We start from the raw sequence: 24671 nt of genomic DNA, 5'->3' as shown, positions 1-24671 counted from the left end.
TGACTGGGTCGCAGTTGATCCGCACGTGCAGTGGCGATCAGCCCAGTCGCATGCTTCCTCGGCCGTGGGAAAAAGTGCGTGGAGCCAGCATGGATTACTTTCAGGTAGGCAGGGAAGAGTAGAGAGTACTGTACGTCATTCTCCCATAGGCGAGATTTCACCTTCAGGAAGGACGCCCTGAGTTTTTGCACCGCCTTGGCGTAGTCTGGTAAGATCATGACGTGTTGGTTTTCGACCTGCAGAGGACCTGCTCATCTGGCTGCCCGCAACACTGCATCCTGGTCTTGGAAATGGAGGAATTTCGCCAGTAGGGGGCAAGGGGCCTTGCCCGGTATCTGTCTTCCGGTTGGGACACGTTGGGCCCGTTCCAATGAGAAGTAGGTGGTGCGGTCCTTAGTCGGTGTGAAGGATTTTACCCAGGCCTCAACATATTTGATGGGGTGTGTTCCCTCGACCCCGTCTGGCAGTCCTATCACAGGTATGTTGCAGCGCCGAGAGCGCCCTTCCAAATGTCCACCCGGTCCTCCACTGTGGCCAAACGGTCCATGGCTGTTCGGAGTGTTAGTTGCTGGGTCTTTAGGTTTAAAGTATTTTATTGCAGCATTGAAAGAAAAAAGAAACAATACAAACAAATAACCACAGATGCCCCACCGGAAATAGTGCAAACAGTTCGTTACAGATGTGCAATCCGCTCGTACAGTGTGTTGGGCACACCATGCTCCGGTTCCTTATGGCGAGTGCTCCTGAGGGTGGGACAAACCAAAAAAGAAAAACAACACCCTCCCAACCAACTGCCCTCCTCCCATCCCTCCTGAGTCCCTCCCCCCACCCTCTGTACTGTGCTAACGATCTCTCCTCTCCCCACCATAGCAGCATAGTCACCCATTCTTCCCCTCTAGCTATCATCTCAGGCAGTTCAGGTGGACGGGGCTGACTGGGACATCAGCCGTAGCAGTCTGAGGTATCTAGGAAAGGTAATTTCCCTAAATTCTGACTGTAACAATGTATGGAATGGCAGCCACAGCTCTTCAAATGTGTCCACATCTCCCGCCACCACCAGGGACATCTTCTCCATGCCTAGGACATGCCACAATCTGTGTAGCCAACCAACAACAGTAGGGAGCGTGGTAGTGCGCCAGTGAATGAGTATATTCTGAATCGCCGAGCCCAAGGCAATCGCTATCTGCCTACCCTTTTTAGATCTTAGGGGGTACATCAAGCCATTTGGCAAACCTAGTAGAACATAGGCAGGGAAGCGGGGCAATTCAATGTCAAAGCACCGGTCTATCTCATTCAACACCTCTTCCCAGTAGGGATTCAGTAGGGGGCATTCCCATAGTATATGAGTGAGTGTGCCAGTCTGTCCACAGTCTCGCCAACAGGTCTGTGAAATGGTATGGTTCATTTCATGCAGTTTCTCGGGGTGCGATACCAGTAAGTGGATAGTTTGGTGAATGTTTCAGTGAGCCCAGAGTGATAAGCAGAGTGTCGTGCCCGGTAAGAGATGTGGTCCCAGTCAGTGTGGCTTAGCGATCGTCCCAGCTCTCGTTCCCAGCGTTCTCATCCGGGATTGTAGATATGAAAAGGGGGGGCTGCAAGAGTTTATAGAGGTCTGAGATAAGCTTGGCGTCTGAGGAGCGTGTAACTAGCCATCTCTCATAAGGCGTGAGCTTCCGGTCCGCCAAGGCGCGTATTTGCGGCTGGAGCGCCCAGTGACGAGCCTGCATGTATCTCATGCGTTCCGTCTCGGGCAGGCCGAATTCCCGTCGAAGGTCCTGGAAGGAAACAACGCCTTCCAGGCCGTACATATGAAATAGGGCAGAGCACCGGGCCGCGCGCCAGAGCGCGAAGGCTCCCGGTTCCATACCAGGGCTGAAGTCCGGGTTTCCGAGTATCGGCGTAAACAGGGAAGGAAAGGTGGTAAGTTCATGTTTGGAAGACACGGCATCCCACACTTGGAGCAGAACCCTTGTAACGAAAGACGCATAGAGGTTGGGAGGTCGGTGGGCTCTGCGTAGGAAGGGCACTTCCTGCAGTGTTCTGCCCACCACCGCTTGGTCCTGAAACAACCAGTGTTTATCAGATTCCCATCGACTCCACTCTACTAGGTAACGTAGTTGTGCAGCCTGGAAATATTTATGCAAGTCCGGTATGCCAAGCCCCCCGGACTCAGGCGCCAGCGTGGATAAGGTTCTTTTGAGCCTGGGTTTACGGCCTTGCCATACAAAGCGTGCGAAATCAGACTGGGTTTGTCTGAGCCACCCCTTAGGGGGTTATAACGGAAGGGCCCGAAAGAGATACAAGACTTGCGGCAGAAGGGTCATTTTCACCGCTGCTATTCTGCCCAGCAAAGACAATGTGCCTTTGTCCCAACGGGCCAATTCTTCCCTAATTTTCTTGCTTAAGGCCGAGTAATTGGCTGTGACCATGGCAGGAAGAGAGGGCGCTAGAAGAATTCCCAGGTAGGGCGCTTGGTCCTTAGACCAGCTCAGAGGGAAGAGCCTCTGCAAGTCAGCTCTTGTGGTGTCAGACAGCGAGATGTCGAGGGCTGCTGATTTCCCAAAGTTCACCTTAAATCCTACCACAGTCGTGAAGGTTTCCAGCTCCTCAATACAAGCAGGCAGCGACCTCCTAGGGTCATCGAGCGTCAAGATCACGTCGTCCGCGTAGAGACTAAGGGTGTGGACAAACTCCCCCATGCGGACGCCTGTCACATCAGGGTTCTGGCGAACGGCTCCATATAAAGGGCAAAGAGCAGCGGCGACAACGGGCACCCCTGCCTGGTGCCCCTCTCTATCGCGAACTTCTGGGAGCTGCAACCGTTCACTCTCACCACTGCGGACGGGAATCTATAGCAGTTGAATATCAGGTGCCGAAACTTCTCTTCTATGCCCAGTTTTCACAACACTTTCTCTAGGTAAGGCCAGTGCACTCTATCGAACGCTTTCTCCGCGTCTATAGAGAGGAGCATGCGTTCCCCGGGAATCCGGGAGGCCTTCTCCAGAATGTGGGTCACCCTTTTAGTGTTATCAACTGTCTGCCTGCCTGGGACAAACCCGGCCTGGTCCGGGTCAACCATACCTGGTAGGTGGAGTGCCAGACGCGCCGCAAGGATACTGGTGTATATCTTCAGATCCACGTTCAGGAGCGAGATCGGGCGGTAGGAGCCGCACTCGGTCCGGTCCTTGCCCGGTTTAGGGATCACTGACACCGTCGCTTGGAGGAACTCCGGAGGGATAGCACCCGGTTCAGAGAACGAGGTAAACAGGCGTGTCAGCAGTGGCGCCAGGTCTTGGCAGAATGTTTTGTAGAAGAGAGGTATGAAACCATCGGGTCCCGGAGCCTTCCCGCGTTTGAGTCGGGAAATGGCCGTGACCACCTCCTCAATCCGGATCTCCCGTTCAAGATGCTGGGCCTGGTCCGGCGTGAGGGAGGGGAGAGTTACCGACTCCAGATAGTCAGTCTCGGCTTGCGTTGAGGAGGGGACACCCGTGTAGAGATCGGCGTAGTATCTACGAAAGCCTTCCGCAATCTGGCCATCCTCCGTGACTGTTCCTCCGTCGGGAACCGACAGTTCCTTCACCCGATGCTGCTGATGTTGTATACGGAGCTTATTCGCAAGGAGCCGGCCACACCTGTCTCCGCCAGTGTAGTATTTGTGTTTCAGGCGTAGTACTGCGTACTCCGCCCTGTCCATGTCGAGCGCGGACAGGAGCTTCCTGGCGGCTTTAAGTTGCCTCCAGACTCGAGGGGCTCCTGTTCGCTGATGCACCTGTTCCAGCTCCCTCACCTTGCTTGTGAGTTCGTTTTTTTTAAGCTGTCGGTCTCTATTCTCCGCTGAGGAGACTGCAATAAACTCGCCGCGGAGCACCGCCTTTAAGGCGGCCCATTGTGTCGCGCGGGTGGTTTCATCGTTATCATTGTGGCGCTTGTATTCGTCAATTGACTTGCGGATATGTTTCACTAACGATTGTTTGTGCAGCAGAATGTTCCTGAGACGCCAGACCCCTCGCGAGGGAGACATAGGAGGTAGTTGGAAAGTGCCCTCCACCGGGGCATGGTCAGAGAGGGACAGGACCCCTATATCAGCGGCTGAGGCCAGCTCAAACATCGGACCCGTCACCAAGAGATAGTCCAGTTTCGCATAGGATTTGTGGGCGTGGGAGTAGTAGGAATAGGTACGAGTCGTAGGATGGAGGCGGCGCCATACATCATGCAGGTCCAGTTCCTCCAGGCGGGACCTAATCGAGTGTGAGAGCTCCCCTGATTGCAGGCGCCTTTGCGCTGACCTGTCTAGGGACGTGTCGAAGACCATATTCAGGTCTCCTCCAATAACAATGTGTCTGTCAAGGGTGGTTGTCACTTCCTCCAGTGCCCTGTTCAAAAACTGTTCCTGATGGTCGTTGGGGCTATATATCGAGCCTACAGTGAACACCAGACCTCCCACCTTGACTCTGTAAGCTAGAAGCCTCCCCTTTTGTTCCGCTACCTTGTGTAGTATCTCCCCCTTGAACTTCCTAGACACCATGATCGCCACCCCTGCTGTTTTGGAAGTGCAGGAAGAGAAGAGCTGTGTGGGGAATTTTGGGGACCGTAGTCTGTGGCAGTCCTTAGCTAAAAGATGGGTTTCCTGCAGGAGACAAATGTCTGCCTGTGTGTCATCAAGTAGGGACAGCACAGCCTTTCGTTTGACCGGATTATTCAGCCCTTTCACGTTCAGGGTGACAATTTTAAGGGCCATCAGTGAGGAGAGTACAAGTAGCGCTCAGCAAGTCGGGCTCGGCCCGCATAACGAAATTCAAAGGCAACAGAACGCAGCCGCAGCACACAGTTAAAGTAAATGACATCATAGCACAGTACAGTCCCCGTATCCCCCCCCCCCCCCCCCAACTGTGAAAATTCCCTCCCTGGTGCCCAACGGCACCCCATCCTCCCCGCCGTCCAGTGAACTCCCCAAACCTCAAACTTCCCCATTAAACTCCCTCACCCACCCCCCTCATCCCCAACCATGCATAGTACTTCATTGTCCCAGTCTGGTCCTCAACGGACAAGGCCGTGGAAAGTTAGTCAAGTGGACGTCCAGCCACAACCTCCAGTGCTCCCGCCACCCCCCTACCCCCGGATCCCCCGCACCTGCAATGACGATAAGGCTACTGCAATCTCCCCCCGGAGTATGTTCAAGCCGTCAAGGCCACATCACCAGCCGCCGTGGTCCTGGAAGCCTCTTGTATGGCGCTGGTCATTTCCGCCCGAATTGTAGGTGAGTCGGGTCTCGTGGGCGGCGGCGGGGATCGTCGTCCTCCGGCCAGCTGCCAGCTGTCCCGCGTGCTTCGCCTACGACGAGGCGCTGGAGTGTCTGTGTCCGTCGCGGTGATTCCCAGCACTCCGCAAACGTCCTGGAGAGATCGGAACTGGTGTAGAGCCCCATTCCAGCGGAAGATGAGTCAAAAGGGATGACCCCAAGAGTACTGTGTGTCATGTTCCCTCAAAAAATCTGTAGCAATCTTAAAGGCCTTCCGTTTCTGCAGCGTTATTGCGGACAAGTCCTGGTACAGAGCCACTTGGTGGTCTCGGAAACGTAAAGGCTGCTGTCGCCTGGCCTCACGGAGAATCCGCTCCTTCAGAGGGAAGTCCGGCAGGAAAGCTAAAATGTCTGGAGGAGGTGCTGAGGCCCTCCGGGGTCGGCCCACTCTGTGTGCCCTATCAATTCGGATCAGGAAGTCTTCGGATTCTCCCAGGATTTCACATAACATGGCCCCCAGGAAGGCAGCCACATCTTCTCCTTCTTCACTGGATGGAATGCCTCGGACCCGGATGTTGTTGCGTCTAGACCTGTTTTCAAGGTCCTCGGCATGGGCCTGTAGGTTGATCGGTTGATCTCTCAGTCTCAGGACCTCCTGCGGTAGGTGCGTGATTTCTTCATCTCTGGAGTGGCCAGCCGCCTCCACCGTATTCACTCTCTCTCCCAGGGAGTCAACCTCTCTTCGAACTTCTCGAACCTCCCCGGCCACCTCCTGTTTTAAGGCTTGAAAATCCTCCCTCAACGAGCGGAACAGCGACTCCAGAAAGGATCTAGTTACCGGAGGTTCCCCGCCTTCCACACCCCGAGAGCTGGTCGGGGGGCTCGGGGCTGGCTGGTTCCTGTCTTGTCTCGGGGCGCCTCTGCCCAGCATGTCGGGTAAGGCCTGGTCTCCTTTCTTCGTTCCTCTGGCATTCGACATCGTGGGGGTGGGGTATCACAAAGGCCCACGCGTTATGGCAAGGAAGGGGCCAGGGCCTGTACAGCAATCTCTCGCAGGGCGGCAAGCCTCACAACTCGTGGGGTCTCTGGATTCCGGAGCGCCGATTCAAACTGGAGCTCTGTTGGGCGCTTCCAAGTGCTGGGCACGATGGTTGCTCCACAGGGCCGGTGTGAGCGATTCACCCTTGTCCAATATGGCAATCTGCCTCGTCCTCGAGGACCAGCGTTATTATGGCGCAGTCTCGTCTTCAGGGCTATACGTGTGGTGCCCCACTTCGGCCGGAGCCGAGGCCGAGACCCTATGCCACAGAGAGAGGCGCCACCGGACGGCTGCCCCTCCGGTCGTCGCCCAGCACCACTGTCTCCGACCCCGTCTGGGCCGCGTCCGTGGACAGCCACTTCTCCCGGGGCTCTCTGCAATTATCCGTCGTCCACACGAGCCAGCCAAAGTTCCACGTGGGGAAGGCGAGGGGCGGGGGGCCCCCTTCAATTCACGGTCCAGAGTCCGGGCCCGCTCGATTACAACTTGTCCCATGTCCGGCCAAGTAGATTGTTCAGTGGCAGGGACCGGGGAAGGGTCAGGCCCTTCAGGCAGCGGGGGTGTTTCTGAGCGTTTGGTAGTCCGGAGTCACTCGGTAGGGGCGCAGGGTGGGGCTAGGGGCCGGGCCCTACAGCACAGGCCTCGCGGCCTACCTGATCCCCGGGTTTGCGTAGCTGCTTCCCGCCGGCTCCGCCCCTCCGCTTCTCCGCCAATTCGGCCTCGCTCCGCAGGGGATGGCTGCGTCCAGGCCACGCCGGGGTCTCGCTGTCGGAGCACCCGCAAGCCGCCGGTCCTCTCCGTGCTTCAAGGCCTCCTCTTCAGACCTCGGAAGGCCTGCGGTCGATGGTTCTCCGGCCTCTCGGCGGCTCCTCAGACTGCTCTCGCCGCGGGCTGGCCCTGTTGCGGCACCGCCGCTGCAGCAAGGAAATTGGGGGTAGCGGACCGCTCCACAACACCGTGGGGTGCACTGGACGTGTTTCCCGCTCGATCCAGGGGAGATCAGCGGCGTAAGACGGTGCAGGGTTTCCAGGGGCTCGGGAGCTCACGGCAAGAGCGTCCCCTCAGCCCGCCATCTTGGCCACGCCCCCGTTGCTGGGTCTTTAAAGTGGGTTGTACATCTGCCAGGGTCTTCTCCCCCTCCCGGACCCTATCTGCCAGTTTCCGCTGGTCGTCGCAGATTAGGTTGATGTCTGTGGTAAGAGTGCCCATGCGTTCTTCCATGGAGGCCCTGGAGAGTTCAATGGCCGCTAGGACTCCGTCTAATTTGTCGGATATGGTAGGGTCCGGTTGTGGCGAAGGCGTTTTTGCGAGGGTGCTAGTGCGGGGTTGGTTTTCCGGCGCTGTTTCAAGGACCACCGTCTGCTGTGTGGCCCTCGGCTTCCCAATGGCGATGATCCGGGGTGTGGTGTCCGTGTTCGCCTTCTTCGAGCGCGGAAATGGGGCCGGGTGTCAGTCTCTTGCGTGACGGTCGTGTGACTCGCCGCCATCTTGTGGTAGGTGGCGTAATGTGCTCTAAGGTCTCCAGCGACCCAACGGGGCTGCATTGCCGTGTCGCCAGCCGTGCACGTCTGGGGGCACCACCACACACAATTTATCCTGTGCCGTCCCTCTCAGCGCACCCGCGCTTACAAGTAGGGTGGAGGATCACCACTCGACAGTAATCTGGTTCCAGCCCAGCAGTGATGGACTTGTGTGGACCCGGGGGGTCTGCCCTCTGTGGAGTGACCAGGGATGGGGCCCAGTCTCTGTCCAAATCAATCGACTTTGGCCACCATCCTAAGGTCAGGCATAGGCGATTTGGTGGCTGGCTCGCCAGTAGAGTGTCCAGGTTGTCTGGGGATCTTGCAGGGGGGCCACGAGGAAGATAGCTGGGTATGGCACTCACCCCCAAGAGTCCGCTCACAGGGCCTCTGGGAAAGTATTCAACTTCGAGGTTGTCCCATCGCGGCCGCCATGTTGGAATCAGGCAGGTGTCATCGTGGAGGGCCCCCGCCAATTATCCAGCTTCCCGGGGAGGCAAACTGAACCTATGGTTCTCCCCAGGGTCGCCGCGTGTGTCGGGGGGGGGGGTTAGGGCCTCTCCTTCCTCCCACAGCGGTCCGTTGTGTGGTGGTGACGTCCCTCGTCGACTGGCCATCTCCGCCACTCAGGGGGTTGACACCAGCAGTCTACCAGCATGAGGTCAGAGTGTCAGGCACAACGACCGGGGGTAGATAGGGCCGCCGCGTCTTTGAAGCTGGTCATATGCACTCACTGGACAGTGCAGGTCCGGGTGGGTCGCGGTTTTTAGCCCCGTCCCGTTCAGCGCTGAGACGCCGCCATCTTGGGCTCGGGTCCAAGGGACCGAATCGGTGTCATTTTCTGCTCTTCTGGTGCGGGGCAGCCGGGTTTCTCTGTTGCCCCCCGGCGCCATTAGTGATCTGGTGTCTGGAGTGGTGTTTTTAACCCGGAAAGGACGGGAATCCACGGGCTATTGGGCCGCCCGACTGCGCAGCCTCAGCAGTCAGCAGCCGCCATCGTGGCCCGCTATGCCACGCCCCTTCACCACACAACAGATAGTTGGAAGGAAGAGATTCAAATTGTACCTTCTACTCCAATTTTTAAAACAATACATTATTTCCTCTTCATCCCCTGGAGGTAGCTCACGCGCTCCTATTGTGGCTAGTATTATTTCGTTTGCGCACACCGGTCAGAATGGTGTGCTCACATACATTGCCATGAATAGTAAGTAATTTGAGGGAACATTGTTCATCACCATCTGCTTCACCGAAATTGAGCATTCATTATCACCAGTAAAACATATTTGGAGAATCTAAGCTTTGTCCTTTTTTGATTCAACAAGGGCATTCGTTGTGATGCCCCTTCATCCCTCTCCTGTTACATGTCTTTAAACACAATGGGCCCTATTCACCAATGTAAAAATACACGTGGAGATTTACTATTACATCTAGATGTAAATTTACACTTTTTTGTTATTCATCCTTACCGAATTTAGATTTTTACCTAAGTATATATTTACATATCTCTACCCTCTGTGTAGCCTCCAAAAACCAGATTTATGAGTGTAAAGTTAGTACTCATAACAGTTCACCTCAGATGTTAGCTGGACCCTATATTTTTGCTGGCATTAGAACTCTATGCACTTTACCCCTTCTAACAAGTAGCACATTGTCTGTGCCCCCACACCCTTTAAACATGAGCAAATTGTCATGTTCGTATTTGGTATATTATAACTTATCTATACGTTCGTAGTATTGGTACAAGGTGTACCCAGGGCTTGGAAGTTAAATACCACCATTGGACTACAGCACCTACTGTGCCATCCACTGCGGCGGTTCAAACACCGCTTCAGGCTTACAATTGCAGCCTGACTGCTGCAGTTTTAGGCCTGCAGTCCAACCAGTCATAAAGACCCTTTTTGACAGGAGAAAACTTCTCTTAAAATATTAATAAGGCACACCGATGTAAGTTGTTTAGCCCACATGGTAGGATGTATGGTATTTAAAGTGGGACATGAAAAAAATGTATATTACCATGTTCCGACAGAGACAAGGCCCAAAAAGTTATTTTCACCTTGGGAGGTCTAGCGTTCCTGTGTAGAAAACCAGAGAGCAGATTAAAATACTAATACAATACCTCGGGAATGGGACAAGTTAGAAAAATAATTAAACAACTATTTTTAACAGTTATTAAAAATCGAATTCAATTATGCAGTCGGATTTTTAGTACATATTAAGGAGAGGTACGTTTTTGAAAGTTACTTTTTCCTTGCCTGAATTCCTGGGCGCTAACTTGCATTGGCCCTCCAGCTTCTCCCAGCCATGATGAGCCTTGAATAGGTGTGAAAAAGGGATGAAATGCCTCCCATGAGCAAACAGCAGGCTGCCCTGAATGGGCAGGAATAACTCCTCTGTACTCCACAGAATATGATGGATTGGGGCTCTGGGCATCCTTTTTTACACTACAGAGTCAAATCATGCTTGACAGGTCTGCTATTTTGACATATAACACCTTTGGGCGTACAGAGGACAGAATGCCAAGATAATTCTAGTGTATCCACTGTCTGGCTGTTGGAGGACCCTGCTTTTGTTCTACCAGACTTCTGTCTCTGGGTATGTTGTGGGTACATTACCTGCCCCAGACTGGTTATTGATGTTAGATATAGGGAGACAATATGATTACCATAGTAAACCTCACTACCCCATAGTAAACCTCACTTCCCCAATTGTTAATAAACCAATGTTACCATGTTTTAAGTAAAAAGCACATGCACTTTAGCATTGGGTAGCAGTGGTAAAGTGCCCAGTGCAATAGTCGAAAAAACAGGAGGTCAGAAGGCAAAAAGTAAGGGCAAACCACACCAAGGATGCCAGGTCTAACGTATGTTCCCCCAGCAGAAAGAGGGAAATGCTATCCAACCCCTTGGGAGTTCTCTTCACTAAGGCAAAAGAACCTGGAAAGACCATCAGCATTGGCGTGGTCTGTTCCAGAACTATATTTCACCATAAATGATGGACCACCTTAACTGTTTGGGATTCTCACCCCTCATTTGCATTAACCATCTGAGGGACGGACCTCCGGTCTGGCTACGCTTCCAGGTGGCCCTCATAACACTTAGGGGGTGCCTTCCCTGCAGACTTACTGTCAGGGAACCGCTTCCTTTTCTTCTCAGTAGGGGAATAGGAGTCAAGACCAGTCCAGTAGAACTAGTTTGTGGCCCTTTAGAGAACTTCTTGCTTTTGCTTAAGGTAAACTCTGAAAGGGAAGAACCTGGTTGGTATTTTCACCCGCACTCTGTAGCAATCATACTCCATGTGCGCCTAGTTAACGTTCTACTGTAACTATAGATCATCATTGACGCCTAGCACTTCTTGTTGCTATTTCTACTAAAAGTTCGATATCTGGTTCCACTTAATAGATTTTTGCTATTTTGGTTAAGTACAATTTACTCTATTTTTCCTATTCAGCTGGATATTTTCACTGTTTTACATTTAGGCTTTAATACTGTTTTGGTACTGCATAAATACTTTACACATTGTCCTAAGTTAAGCCTTTCCTTTGACCTAAATTAGAATCAAATTTTAAATGTGAAAATAATTTTATTTCACATTATTTCATATGGGGAATTATTTTAAGTCCTTGCCTTCATTATTTTTATTGGAGTGTGTTAGAGTACCTCTGAGTGGCTATATGTAGTGCTTGACTTTCCCCAAGAACTGGCTGGAGTTAATTTGTTAACTTTAGGTTTGTAGTAATTTTAAAATTGCAAAAGGCTTACACTTCTGTAGGTGGGAATTTTTAATAGCCTGATCCTGTCTAACCCATTGGTTCAGAGCAAAGACCTCAACACAGAAAACATAAGAGAGAAAGAGGAGGAGGTCTTGCCCAAGGCTTAGTAAATAGTTTTATAGTGCGTGAGTTATAATATTGTAGCACTACTTTGATTTCGAACCCCATATTAGAGTTATGTCATTTACATAATATTTGTTTGCTTCTATACAACTCATGCATTTTTTTAAAGCTTTTCCACCATAGTTTAGTGGGTAATTCATTTGCCTATAAATATTTTTTTCTTATAGCCACAGAACATTGTAAAAAATAAAAGCTAATCAGAAAGTGTGCTTTATTGATGACAGTACCAGACAGGGAGTGTGAGGTTTGTGCACCAGTCACAAGTGCACAAACCCTTGAGACAGCGTTTTTCCCAAAGTGTCATACTGAGGCCCTCATTAAGATGGTGGTCGGTTGGACCACAGACCAACATCATATCTGGCAGGTGACCCCCCGAAAATGAGTCAGTAGTCCTACCAGGCCTATTATGATGAGAAGTGTGGCTCAGGGGTTAGAGGCGGCAGAACCGGAAGCTGAGATCGGCCCTGGACCAGGGTTCAATTCCCCGCCTCGGCGGGTCTTGGGCTCATAAATTCCACAGACTCGATAATTCTCGCTCCGGTGCCTTCTCGACTCACAGGTTCACACTCTGCGACTCTGGGTAATAGCTTGCTTAATCTCCACAACAGCCCCTCGCGGCGGGATGCCTGGCTTTCACCTTGCGGATACCCTGCCGGGGTTATCTCACAGGGGAATACCAGGACGGGTTCCCTAAGCAAGCGCCGGGAAACCCACTGCGGGTAGCTGTGCGCTATACAAGCTCAAATACATTTACATTTTAACATGCATGCAGTTGGAAAGTGCTTTTTTTCTACTGTGGCTTGTGCTGCGGCCCAGGAAAAAGGCTGCGGGCACAAGCCACAGTAGAAAAACACTTTGAGTACATCCATGCACCGTGTGCAAGGCACCATGTGGGGCCTGGGCACACGGTGCGTGTACGTGTGGGGGCACTACATGTGCTCTAAGGGTCGCTTAGAGTAGTCCACAGTAGATGGGGGCCCTGCCTGGGGGCCCCAAAAGTCAGGTTCTCTCTGTCTATTCATGGTGGTGGGATCGCCATGAACAGGCAGACGGTAAGGGACATCCTAATCTCTATGGCGGTGCCTGTGCAGGCACCGCCTCCATTGTAGGGATAGAAGTTTGAACTCTATATTCCATGGGAGATGGGGATCCTACTCTGACCTCTGCAGTATGACCGGCTGCAGTACACCCGCCATCAAGCTAGCCTGGCTCATGAGGGGTGTTACCCCGAAATCGGTCCCAGGATGCTGGTTTCCGGTTTAGGGAAGACCTGGCTTGGTAGTTCGGGCTAGACTGCCATCACGAGGAACAGGCTCAATACTAATTTGCATATAGCTAGGTCATAACTAGGGTGGCGAAGTGAGCTAAACAATGATGATGGATTCAACCCAGATATGTGACTTCTGGTGAGTGTCTGAAAAGTTTCAGCGCTCCTTCCCTCATCTCCTTGTGTTAGCTGTGTTCACCCAAAGTTGGCAGGGTACGCCCAATAGTGGGTCCCTTGCTCACTTTGCACTGGATTCAAGCTAGCCTGGCTGATGAGGATTGTTACCCCAAAACCAGTCCGAGGATGCTTGTTTCTGGTCTAGGGAAGACCTGGTTTTGCAGTAAGTGCTGGACTGTTCCCATGAGGAACAGGGTCAAGACTGATTTGGATATAGCTGGGTCGGCGAAGTGAGCTAAAGAATGATGATGGATTCAACCCAGATATGTGACTGGGGGTGAGTGTCTGTAAAGTTTCAGCGATCCGTCCATCATCTCCTTGCGTTTGCTTTGTTCGCCCTACGTTGGTAGGGTATGCCCAGACGTGGGTCCCTTGCTCACTTTGCCACTGGATTCAAGATAGCCTTGCTGATAAGGCTTGTTAACGCGAAACTGGTCCCAGAATGCTTCTTTCCGGTCCAGGGAGGATCTGGCTTGGCAGTTCGGGCTGGACTGTTCCTATGAGGAATAGGGTCAAGACTGATATGCATACAGCTGGCTCTAAACTGGGGTGGCTAAGTGAGCTAAAGAATGTTGATGGATTAAAGGCAGATATGTGACTGGGGTGAGTGTCTGAAAAATGTCAGCGCTCCATCCATCGTCTCCTTGGGTTTGCCATCATAATTCGGGCCAGAGTTAAGGATAAGCCAATGTTTCTGATGCCTCTGTGTGCGTCCTGTTGTTATGTACAAAGTGCTTGATTATACTGTTTGGTTGTGTGTAGTTAAAAAAATGAAAAGAAAATATTATACCATGTAGTTAAGAATATAGGTTTTAGAAAAAAACACGCCTTTCTTTGATAATACACATTCTGTCTCTGGAAGTGAGAGATTTGTAAAACGTCTGTCTGCAAGGTGTAGCTAAATACTAATTATGACTGCAGTATTCGAGTTGTGATTACCTTTCTTGATGATGATGCTTAATAAACAAAATGAAAGAATAAGGTTAAACAGAACACAGAGGTTTGATAGTGTCATACTGAATTGAAGTGTGATGCTTAGAAACTTCTATGTTTAGCTGAACAGAAGGAAATCAGACAGAGGGCCTGATTTAGATATTGGCGGAGGGGAATACTCCCTCAAAAACGTGACGGGGTATCCCGTCCACAGTATTATGATTTTATTATATCCTATGGAGATCGTAATATGGGTGACGGGATATCCATCACGTACTCCAACTCCAGAGAGTAGAGATTAAATTAACCTTTACTTTTCCATGCTCATGACGAGCTGAGCTCGTCATGAGGCACGGTGCTCATGATGAGCTCAGCTCATCATGGGCCATGGAACGCTCAAGTGCGGGGAGAATTCCCCTGCTGTGCTGAGCGTTCCACGGGAGCCAATGCACCTGTGACGAGCTGAGCTTGTCATGAGCACAGGAGCGCTGTAGCTCATGACTAGCTCAGCTCGTTATGAGCATGGGAGCGCTGTGCGTGCCCCCCTCCCCCCAGCACAGCGGGGGAATTACCCCTGCAGCGTAGGGGTTAAGGCCCATAGACTCAGTCTCAGAATGGATGAAATCAAATCAGTATTTCGCTGGAATTGTTATAACATGATAGATCTATGATTTATCGGTTTTGCAGTCATTGCTTTTTTTGTAATAAATCAGCCAAATATCAGTGATGTACCACCTTCACTGATTTGCATGTAAAAGATTACGGGTATACACTTTTCAAACGTTTTGAAGTACGCCCACAGCATTTCAAACTGTTCCTTCCACCATTCTAATACAAACAGGTGATGACTCATGTCCACACCTCTACCAGGGGCGCAGCATGGTCAGTAAGATTGTGGGGTGTAAACATTTGACAATCATGCTGGCATATAATGTTAAAATACATTATGAGAAGACAGACCTGAGAGATGCTTAAGAGACAGTGGAAAGAGTGAGGAGTGCAGATTTTTACGAGTACCTAAAACAATAGTTCATATACAAGTTTTAAGGCAGATGAGAGAGAGAGACCGACAGACAGCACATGCACCCAACAATTTACTACAGAATACATTTTTAGGGGGAGTAACTCCACAAACCCCCTCCCACAGCTACGCCCCTGACCTCTACCACACACCATGAACAGAGCAGAAGGCAATATTGTCATTGTAGATGTCAACATTGAGCAAGATAATCTAGGCAGCTGCAGACATACTCAACTGCAACACATTCACTACCACAACTGGTGTGGATTGCAGCAGATCTGTTGACGTTGGAGGTGTACAACAGTCCGGAGCACTCACGTAGGAAGCAAGTTATTTATTTCATGGTAGGCCCTCAGGTTACAACAACATCAGGTATGTCCTGTTAGAGCTCCATCCTCCCTTCAACCATCCTTTTCTCCTAGCTTCATCTGCAGTCAAGACATTAACATTCTTTTAGATCATTTACTCTGCATTTCAGACATAGAGTAATGGGGACACACTGGATACTACATCTTCTCTCCGCGTACACATACAGCCGGGCACCCATAGGGTACAGGGTTAATAGTTTTATTTTCTGTAAATTGAGTGCCTGCCTTGAGAGCTGGCAATGCCTCATGAAATGTGGAAGGGGCAATGATTCCTGAGATATGGGCTGGGATTAGGCAAGGGTATGAGGCAAACATACTTGCTGAAGACTAGGCCTAAGCCCATTAAATGTGGACTTTTCATCTCTTTCAAGGAGTGCTCACAAACAGTTGTTGAATAATACTTCCCTGGTTGTTTAGTATCCTATACCAGTTTTCTTTTTATTGTTGCTTTGAACATTAAGATGTATCCATATATTTATGATTTTTCATTGTGTAACTGTCTCTTTGATTTGTAGCTTTGTTACAGATGTGGTGAACATTTACTATGAAAATGATGACACCATTTGCGAGGACGCAGAGCTTCAGGCATTTGTGAAAGATGTGTTTGTCTATGGAATGAGAGATAACAAGGACTCAGGTAAACAGTTCTTCTTCATTCAATGCTATTTTATGCAAATATGAAAGGATGAGAATTTTACATTAAATGTGGATAATTTTAAAGTTTTTCACCTCAAGTTATGTAAATAGGTGTTACTTCCACATTGTGGAAGCTACATTCTGCTCTAATTACCACACTTTCCTACCAAAATAGATGTAATTATTCCTGTGTGAAGAAAAAGGTACAGGTGTATGGTGTTCAGGAATAGATCACACTAATACTTGTTTTTTGTGATTCTACATTTGTGTCTCCCATTGCTTTGTACACATGTTTGGGGTTAGGGAATGTATGGTTCATATTTTTTCTATTTCAGGCCAAATGCTTTTTGGTATTATGTATCTCTTAATAACAGCTCACAGTTCCTTCTGAAAACTGAGGCATTTGCTTGACTTTCTGACTCTTGAGTCAGCATTTGCACATTGATATTTCTGATGTAAGTCATTCGTGCTAAGATGTGTGGGGACATGAATTCCATATAACCGAAGCACATTATAGAAGACCAAAATTGCTCCATATGAGCGAGCAAAGGGCCTGAATTAAAGTGTGGCAGTCTTGCAACCCCCAGACTCACACTGGCAGTGGTCCGTCTGCTGCATTATGAAATGCAAAGTTGTTGCGGCAGAGGACCGCTGGATGCACCAGGGAACAGTTGTGGCGACGCGGCCAGGGTGACTGACGTTGGAACCTGGGGATCACGGTTCAATCCCCAGCGCCGGCCGCAGATTAGGCCAGCACCATGAGACTCTGGGCCATAGCTTGCTTAATCTTCCCGACGGCCCCCAGCGCCTAGAGACCCTTACAGGTGATTGTTCGCTCTTTACAAATGTGGATTCATTTATTTATTTATTTTAACTCCCCTGAGTGTTAAGGGATCGACCTGGCATGGATACACAACCCCTGGAAAGATCCTCCCCGTGTTCGGGTTCGTGCCTGAGGTTGCCCCCCCCCCTTGACTGGTTCTCCCCCTGTTCTCCTAGTGGCTGAAGGGTTAATAGATAATTTGCGGGCCCTACACGGTCACCCGCCCACCCACAGCTCATACAGTGTCCTTCAAGGACCATCTCCCTCCTAGCAGACAAATCCCCCTCACAGCTCTGCTCCATTCCCAGCAGTTGCTCTCTCGTGTACCTGATTAAAGGCATCCTCCCAGGGCGGAACGGGCAGCACTTCCTGGCAGCCGGCAGCATTCAGGCGCGGATGGGCGCAGATGGGCTAGCCTTGGGCGAGCCTTTAGCGTGCCAGTGGCGCGCCCGCTCCGTGCGTCCGCTGCGCTCCCGCGCCCTGCTTCCGCTTTGTACCCCCCGCCTGAATGGCTAGAACGTGAACAGCCAACCGCCCTAATATGGCTGCTGCTGCTGGCGAGTTACGGCGCTAGAGGCAGCCTTTCTCCACAACAAACGGCCCCTCTGAGGCAGCCGCGGTGGAAAGGAGAGTTGCCCAAGTAGTTTAATACATTTAAACAACAGAACAATAAAAATACAGGTAAGGGAGAATGCGGTGATCAAGAGGGGGAATGCACAGCACTATTCAAATGCTGTGCCTGCCGGCGTGTCTGCCAACCGCTGCAACACTCCCACGCCCTGCTTCCGCTTTGTACCCCCTGCCTAAATGGCTAGAACGTGAACAGCCAACCGCCCTAATATGGCTGCTGCTGCTGGCGAGTTACGGCTCTGGAGGCAGCCTTTCTCCACAACAGCAGCTGCGGTGGAAAGGAGAGTTTCCACCGCGGCAGCCGCGGTGGAAAGGAGAGTTTCCCAAGTAGTTTAATACATTTAAACAAAAGAACAATAAAAATACAGGTAAGGGGGAATGCGGTGATCAAGAGGGAGAATGCACAGTACTAATCACATGCTGTGCCTGCCGGCGTGTCTGCCATTCACTTATACACCCATACACACCCATATTTTAAGCCTGATGATCTATTTGTGTTAAGGGCCCACTACCCAACTCCATTTCTTATCTTCCTCATTTGCAGACAATACATAGTGGTTCTTTTTCTCTTTGAGAACCAAAACTCTCCTTCCCTCTTTACCAAGGGAAACCTGCAATATACTCTCTCTCTCTCCAGGTAGGGCAGATCCCTTGTAGGGATATCTGGAGGAGTATTACATTGCCGATTATGAATCACTTTTTTTGAGGCTAGTTTCTCTTCAGGTACAAGAACATCAATGCCACACTATCCTAATTTATCACTGTTTGACATTATCAGATGAGGTATAACTTTAGATGCAAACGTAACTCTTGCTCCCCTAGAATTATATTTTTGGACCTGAACCAGATCGAGGTCATTACTCTGGATCATTTGGAGGTCAGGGATTTCTGCAAAGCAACTTAATAGAAACAACCTGTTCATATAAGGCTCATGTTAAAAACTAAAATAGAAATCTAAAGTATAAGGTACAGAAAGTGTGTGATTAGCTTGGCAAGTTACCTCAAGAACATTTTCAGTAGAGTTATAAATAACATTATTACCTAAAGAGGAAGCAAATAGCATGGCATTATAATTCAAGTTACTCTGTACTATAGAAGGAACACTTGGATCTAATACGGTTGGATCCTGTGAGGATTGAATTGGGGCACAGGGAGTCAGTAAAGGTGAAAAGGGTCCAATTAAATTAGTTGCTGCTTGTCCCACTTCCTTCTTTGTAATGTTCAGATCAGAGATCAATAATAAATGTAAAATTAAATTAGGGTCAAAGTATAGCCGTTTGCCCTCTTTTTATTTATCCTTCAACGTTTTTCCCTTTTTTCCTTCTTCTTCTTGCAACCGATGTTACTTTTGCTTATAATATCTTTTTCCTTAGAAGGTGAGCAACAAGCTTTTAATTCCCCCACTGTGGGGAGCTCAGGATTTGTTGCACCTGTTTTTAGAAAAATAGGGAAAACATATTGAGTTGAATTTGATGTTTCCTTCTTAGTTCGCTGACAGGATGAAGATACAGTTACTGAAACTGAGTCCTAAGATTCAAAAAGCTGCTGTAGGGAAGAAGACTGTAATGTCTATATTTTCTTTATCTTTCCATTTATTTTTATTTTTTCTACTAAAAGAGGGCTTACTAGCCTGAGCACCAAAGTCCTGTCCTTTAGCGTAAAAGAGAGAGCATGTTGGCATAGATTTGAGTTGATTGGAGTTATCTTTCAAAAATGGAGGAAAAGGGGTTCCCTTACCAGGATTGTGCTCATAAGAAGGGAGTAGGGTGGCTTTACCAGGCAAGGGTCTTCCACCAATACTACCAATAATATCACCACCACCAGTACCACCACCACCAATACCACCGCCACCACCACTACCTCCACCACCAATACCACTACCACCAATACCACTAACAATACCACCAATACTACCACCAATACCACCAGTACCACCTCCCCCATTACCACCACCACCACCAATACCACCAATTCCACCACAACCACCATTACCACTACCACCAGTACCACCACCACCAAGACCCCACCACCACTAACACCACTATCACCAATACAACCACAAAGCCGCCACCACCACTAATACCTACACCAATACCATCCATCACCAATACTACCAGTACCACCCCCCAATACCACCACCAGCAGTACCACCAATACTACAACCACCAATACCCCTACCACTAACACCACCACCAATACCACCACCGACAATACCACCACCAATACCATAACCACCACCAATACCACCACCACCAATACCATCACCACCACCAATACCACCACCACCACCACCAATACCACCACCACCACCATAACCCCCAATACCCCTGCCACCAATACCACCACCACCAATACCAGCAACAATACCACCACCATTAATATCAGTACCAATACTGCCACCAATACCACCACCAACAATACCACCACCACTTTATGACACTTGAAATGCATGCCTATTTTCTGGAGTGGATGCATTTACAGTTAGCCAGCTAGGGAATTTTATAGAGGCCTATCCCATTATTAATCAGATTTATGCTGACAAGCATCGTATAACCAAATAAATGTAGCGGAAGTAATTTATGAATAATGGTGTCCCTAAAAATTAAAAGCTGTTTATAAACAGGGAACGTGACTGGTAGAATTGCAACATAAAACTGATATGGTAGTCATACTTGCAGAGGAAGTTGTCTAAAAATGTATCGCTAGACAATATCCAGGTGCCCTCCTGATCAGGCGCTCCCCTCACCTAGAGGAGGGGCGCCCTTAGTCGCGCTAGGAAACCAAGCTTAGTCGAAGGGCTGGTTGCACCACCGACCTTTTTTCCCTGATGACGTAGGAGCCATGTCTGGAAACTGAAACCTAAGAGTATCGGTTACATAAGGCGGCTCCACTGGGGTCTCCTCATCGGAGCACTGACAGTTAACACAAAGGGGGCATACGCAGCAATGGAGGCTCAGTGACTGGAGGGACCCCAAGAGGGGGTACAATAGAAATGTACCATGGATAGGCGGGGAGGGGACCGACCTGCTGGTGGTCCTGGACTCTACTGCCAAGGATAGGCGCAGGATTAAGACTGACCTGCCGGTGGTCCTGCTACTGGCTTATCCCACAACATATGGACTGTGTGGACTATTTGAGAGGAGGCCTATGGTCAGGTACCTCGGTGGGCCAGAGAGCTATGCGGTACCCTCTTTTCAAGTTATGCAATGTTGGCTGTAGCGCGTTGGGGCCTGCCGGCACACGGTGCGCAGCTGAGTGGATCGGCCGAGTCGGCCAACAAATTTAAGTACATGTGCATGGCTAAGCTGAAATCTATTACAATGATGTGTCTAAGTTCCTTACTGCATTTGACATATGGAGATTGCAAAGTCTGAGATTGCAAAGTCTGTTGCTGCAAATTTGATATTTATCCAAATAATGCTTTACTCGTTTTATCCCGTAGTGGTTGTGTAGATTTATATGGTTAATGTGAATAAAAATCTACGCCTTGACAACACAACCGATTCCGGTTGTTCTTGGCCTCAGCGAAGCTGGGAAGTGTAAGAAGGGTGAGAGAGCGAGTGTTTCCTTGTGCGCGTACTATGTCATGGAGACTAGCTCAAGAGTGTCTAGAGAAATAGCTTCTGATTATCCATAGCTGCCTAGGTTTCAGGTTGCTTATGTGTGACATTTCCATAATTTTAGTGTAATTATGAGTGACATTCAACAACTATGAGTGACACTTTCTTGTGAGCAAAATAAAAGCACTAAAACATCTTCGACCTGCTCTAGATCCCTTGAAATGGAAACCGATACCAATGAGACATACGTTCAGGGCGCCAACATCACATGATCGCAGTCAGAAACATAATATTACAGTGCTGAATGTTTGCAAAGGGATGCAGAGCGTGCAAGGGGAAGCTTGTCTATAGGATAAAACTGTGCAGACAGCTGTGCGTTGCCGCGTCTACCCTTGACTCGAGGCCTGGGCCTCATAGCTAACTCTGAGCGTTGACTCCCCTCCTGCTTATGACCTTCAATACCCACCAGTTAACAGGAGTGTTAACAGCAGACCTACCGAGTGCTTCAGTCGAGTTCTACCTTTACTGGTCTCCGTAATGTATCAACACAGCCAGTAGGGCTGGATCGGGGTCCGTAACTGACCTGGCTGTATTTTCAGTTTCCTGCTCTTATTGTTCTGTAAAATGAAAGGAGGCCAAAAAAAAACAGTGCCTTTTCTCTTCATCCTCTGGATACACGGATTGGCCTCTCTTCATTTTACAGAACAACCAGAGGAGGAAACGGAAAATACAGCTAGGTCAGTTTCATTACATTGCTTCATCTTCAGTCTCAGGCGTTAGCAAAAGGTTGTTGTCCAGGGATAATTAATGACGAAACTAGAGATGATTGGGAGCGGCGGGGCTTGGTTCCCTGACATGACGGCAAGACAAAAAGCAGCAACAACCATACAATTTTACTGAAACAGTACACACTATTCACAGCTCCGTTACTTATTCTGCTAGAAAACATCCCCTCTTTGGAATCTCGTGTGGTGCGGCGACCAGCACAGGCTTGATTGGTCCGCCTCCAACACTCCTCTTTTCATAGAGTTTGATTACATTTCCTTTACGATTTTGGCCTCGCCTATGAGCTGGACCTCGTGTGGACTCTTCTGAAATCCAAGTACAGCTTCTCTTGTAACAGGCGCAGACAGCAGCACGTACCTCCGGCACTTACGGCACGTGCCGCAGCTCAGGCACACACTTGGTCACACACAGCCCGGCAGCTGCCTGGAGCCTGCAGCTATGCCTGGGCAGAACTCTGAGCTACAGTTTACTGCAACACGACCGCCAGTGAGGTAGCTGATCGCGCTGCTGCTAAAAAAACAAATAATTTCCTAGAATTCACTCGGTTGGCTGCAGCAAGCACTGTCAGTCTCACTGACTTGTGAATCTGCCCACAGGTCGCGAACTGCGAGCCACGGCAATTCCAGTTTACCGTGGGGTCGGACCGGCCTGCCAGCTGCAACGGTAACTCCATCACCAATTCGCAGTGTGGCCATCGTTGTCATTTTAAATATACTGCAGCCAGGAGCCACACGGTGGTGCGAGTAGGTGAGTGCTGCCATGATTTGTGCAACCGCTACCTCGATGTAACACAGTCAGAGCGGCGCCACTGCCGGAAATCTCCTTCTGTATTAATACACTGTAGCAGTCAGCCGAGCCCCCAAGCCTGTGAACAGAGCACGCACGCAAGGGAGCACGCTGCCACCACTCCAGCTTTGCTTTAGCAGTAGGCAGCGCTAATGGCTTGACAGCTGTAGAACTATGCCTATATTGCGTGACAATGCATTTCAGTGCGGTGATGCGGAGCACCACACTGAAATGCGTTAGTGTCATGACTGATGCGTGATACTTGGCAGGACTACTTATTAGACAAATGAAAGGCCCTTCCAAGCTTCATCTCGATCTCACAGGGGCCCAGCTACAGGGCTTCTGAGCAGTGGCGTAACAAAATTTGAGGGGGCCCCCCTGAAAGGTACAGGGGGGCCCGCTTCGGATTTAATCCGGAGCTCTCAGGCCGGAGTAGTGTGCTGATTGGGCTCCCTGCAGCTCGCGGGACACTCGCACCACAGGGGCCTGTCTTACACTCCTAAGCCCGGCCCTCCATTATGGAGGCTGATCCCTCGCCCTAAGAGTCACAGTCGGATAGGTTGAGGAAAGTGCGAGGACACCTAGGAGGATGACAGCCTCCCCTGCCATCACTCGCCTGCCATCCTATAAAGAGTCACGTGACTGTTCCTTGACAAGAGGCTGCCTCACAGTGTAGATTAGAAGATGCCTCAGAATCGAAAGCCACTAAAATATATGCCAGAACTTACAATAAATACTTTGTTCTACACGTTCATAAATGTGAGACGATCCACTGGGGTCCTGTCCTTGAAGAAGCACGGAAGAGCCAGAAGCTACACGTGGCTCAGACACGTCGTGATGAGGAACATTCACAGGCCAGTAAGGGAGGAAAAGGCACCTTGTGACCTCGAAGAGTTGAGCAGGAAGCTGCCCCTAGGGCGGCTGAACACACGCTACTAGAATCGCTCTTCCTCAGAGAAAACTGTAGAACCGAATCTGGGCGCAGTCCTGCTTTTAGCCTGCGGGTGCCGCTATGAAGCACCAGTTGTTGCCCACAGGCCTGGCGCCTCCAACCCCAGATCAAACAGTGGTGAATGAAGCCTGGAGCCCCGAGAAAGGCTCAATGTAGGCCCTAGAGCAGGAAGATCAGCATGTTACTGAATCATTCTCCAAACAGCCAGTACCGCGTGAGAGTCATGGATTACCGATGGTGGGCTCTGGGACTAATTTTAGAATAATGGAACTCACTGCTTGCAGCCTGGCTGACTAGTAAGGTGCACAGACCGGGCGGCATTGTCATAGCAACAAGCGCATGTCCTCTAAATTAGCAAAAAGAATGGAATTGTTGATCTGACTGGCTGCATGCATATTTGTTTTACAAGAAAAAAAATATTTCACCAATGAAGTTCCCCACAAAACGCAAGGGTCTCTCTATATACATGGCATAGTGTGTAGTGCAATGATTGTCATGGCCACCCAGTGCAGGACCAACTGATGGTAGCCCGGTCCGGTCGGGCTGTCTGTGCGTCATGCATCCACACTAGTCCCTCCTGACACACACTCCTTCACGCAGTGGTACTGCAGGGCCTTTCCTCCTGGACTCTGCAGACGCCACGCTACAGCCGCCCCTACACAGCACGCGGCGTCAGCGGGAGGACGGGAGGAAAAAGAGGGACAGGGCCCGCCTTCCCAGGCACTGCGGGAGCTGCATATTCCCTCCCCCGCACAGCAGCAGCAGCTTGAGCCTGGGGACCCGCTGTCTAGTCTTTTACCCAGTTGTGCTTGTCCTGCACTGGGCACAAACTGCCACGTCCTGAAAGTGGGGAGTTCCAAACTAGTCACAGAGTCTTGCCTCAGGTCCCCTCAAGGCATCCATGGAACTCTATCAGGAGCTCTCTGGACGAAGTGCTGTGCTGAGGAGGCCCCCTGAAGCTTGGGCCCCCCCTGCACTGCAGGGGCTGCGGGGCCTGTGTTACACCCCTGCTTCTGAGCGCTAGGTACCCCAACTCCTG

At 50.1% G+C, this 24671-nt stretch overlaps 1 protein-coding gene across 3 annotated transcripts in view; it reads left to right on the top strand.

Annotated features, from left to right (window-relative positions):
- Positions 1–24671, top strand: part of LOC147711650 (polyunsaturated fatty acid 5-lipoxygenase-like) — an 836408-nt gene that overhangs the window by 682292 nt on the left and 129445 nt on the right. For all 3 annotated transcript variants that reach the window (XR_015295955.1, XR_015295954.1, XM_086922316.1), the window contains exon 11: positions 15975–16096. Coding sequence is in view for 1 of the 3 variants with exons in the window: in XM_086922316.1 (XP_086778442.1) it covers positions 15975–16096 (122 nt within the window). In the remaining 2 variants the exon portion in view is untranslated. The remainder of the gene's footprint in view (positions 1–15974; positions 16097–24671) is intronic.

Source organism: Lissotriton vulgaris, chromosome 5, assembly GCF_964263255.1.
Source record: "Lissotriton vulgaris chromosome 5, aLisVul1.2, whole genome shotgun sequence".
NCBI classification, from domain to species: domain Eukaryota; kingdom Metazoa; phylum Chordata; class Amphibia; order Caudata; family Salamandridae; genus Lissotriton; species Lissotriton vulgaris.
The sequence above is the reverse complement of the archived record's forward strand: the minus strand, read 5'-3'. Positions and strand labels throughout refer to the sequence as shown.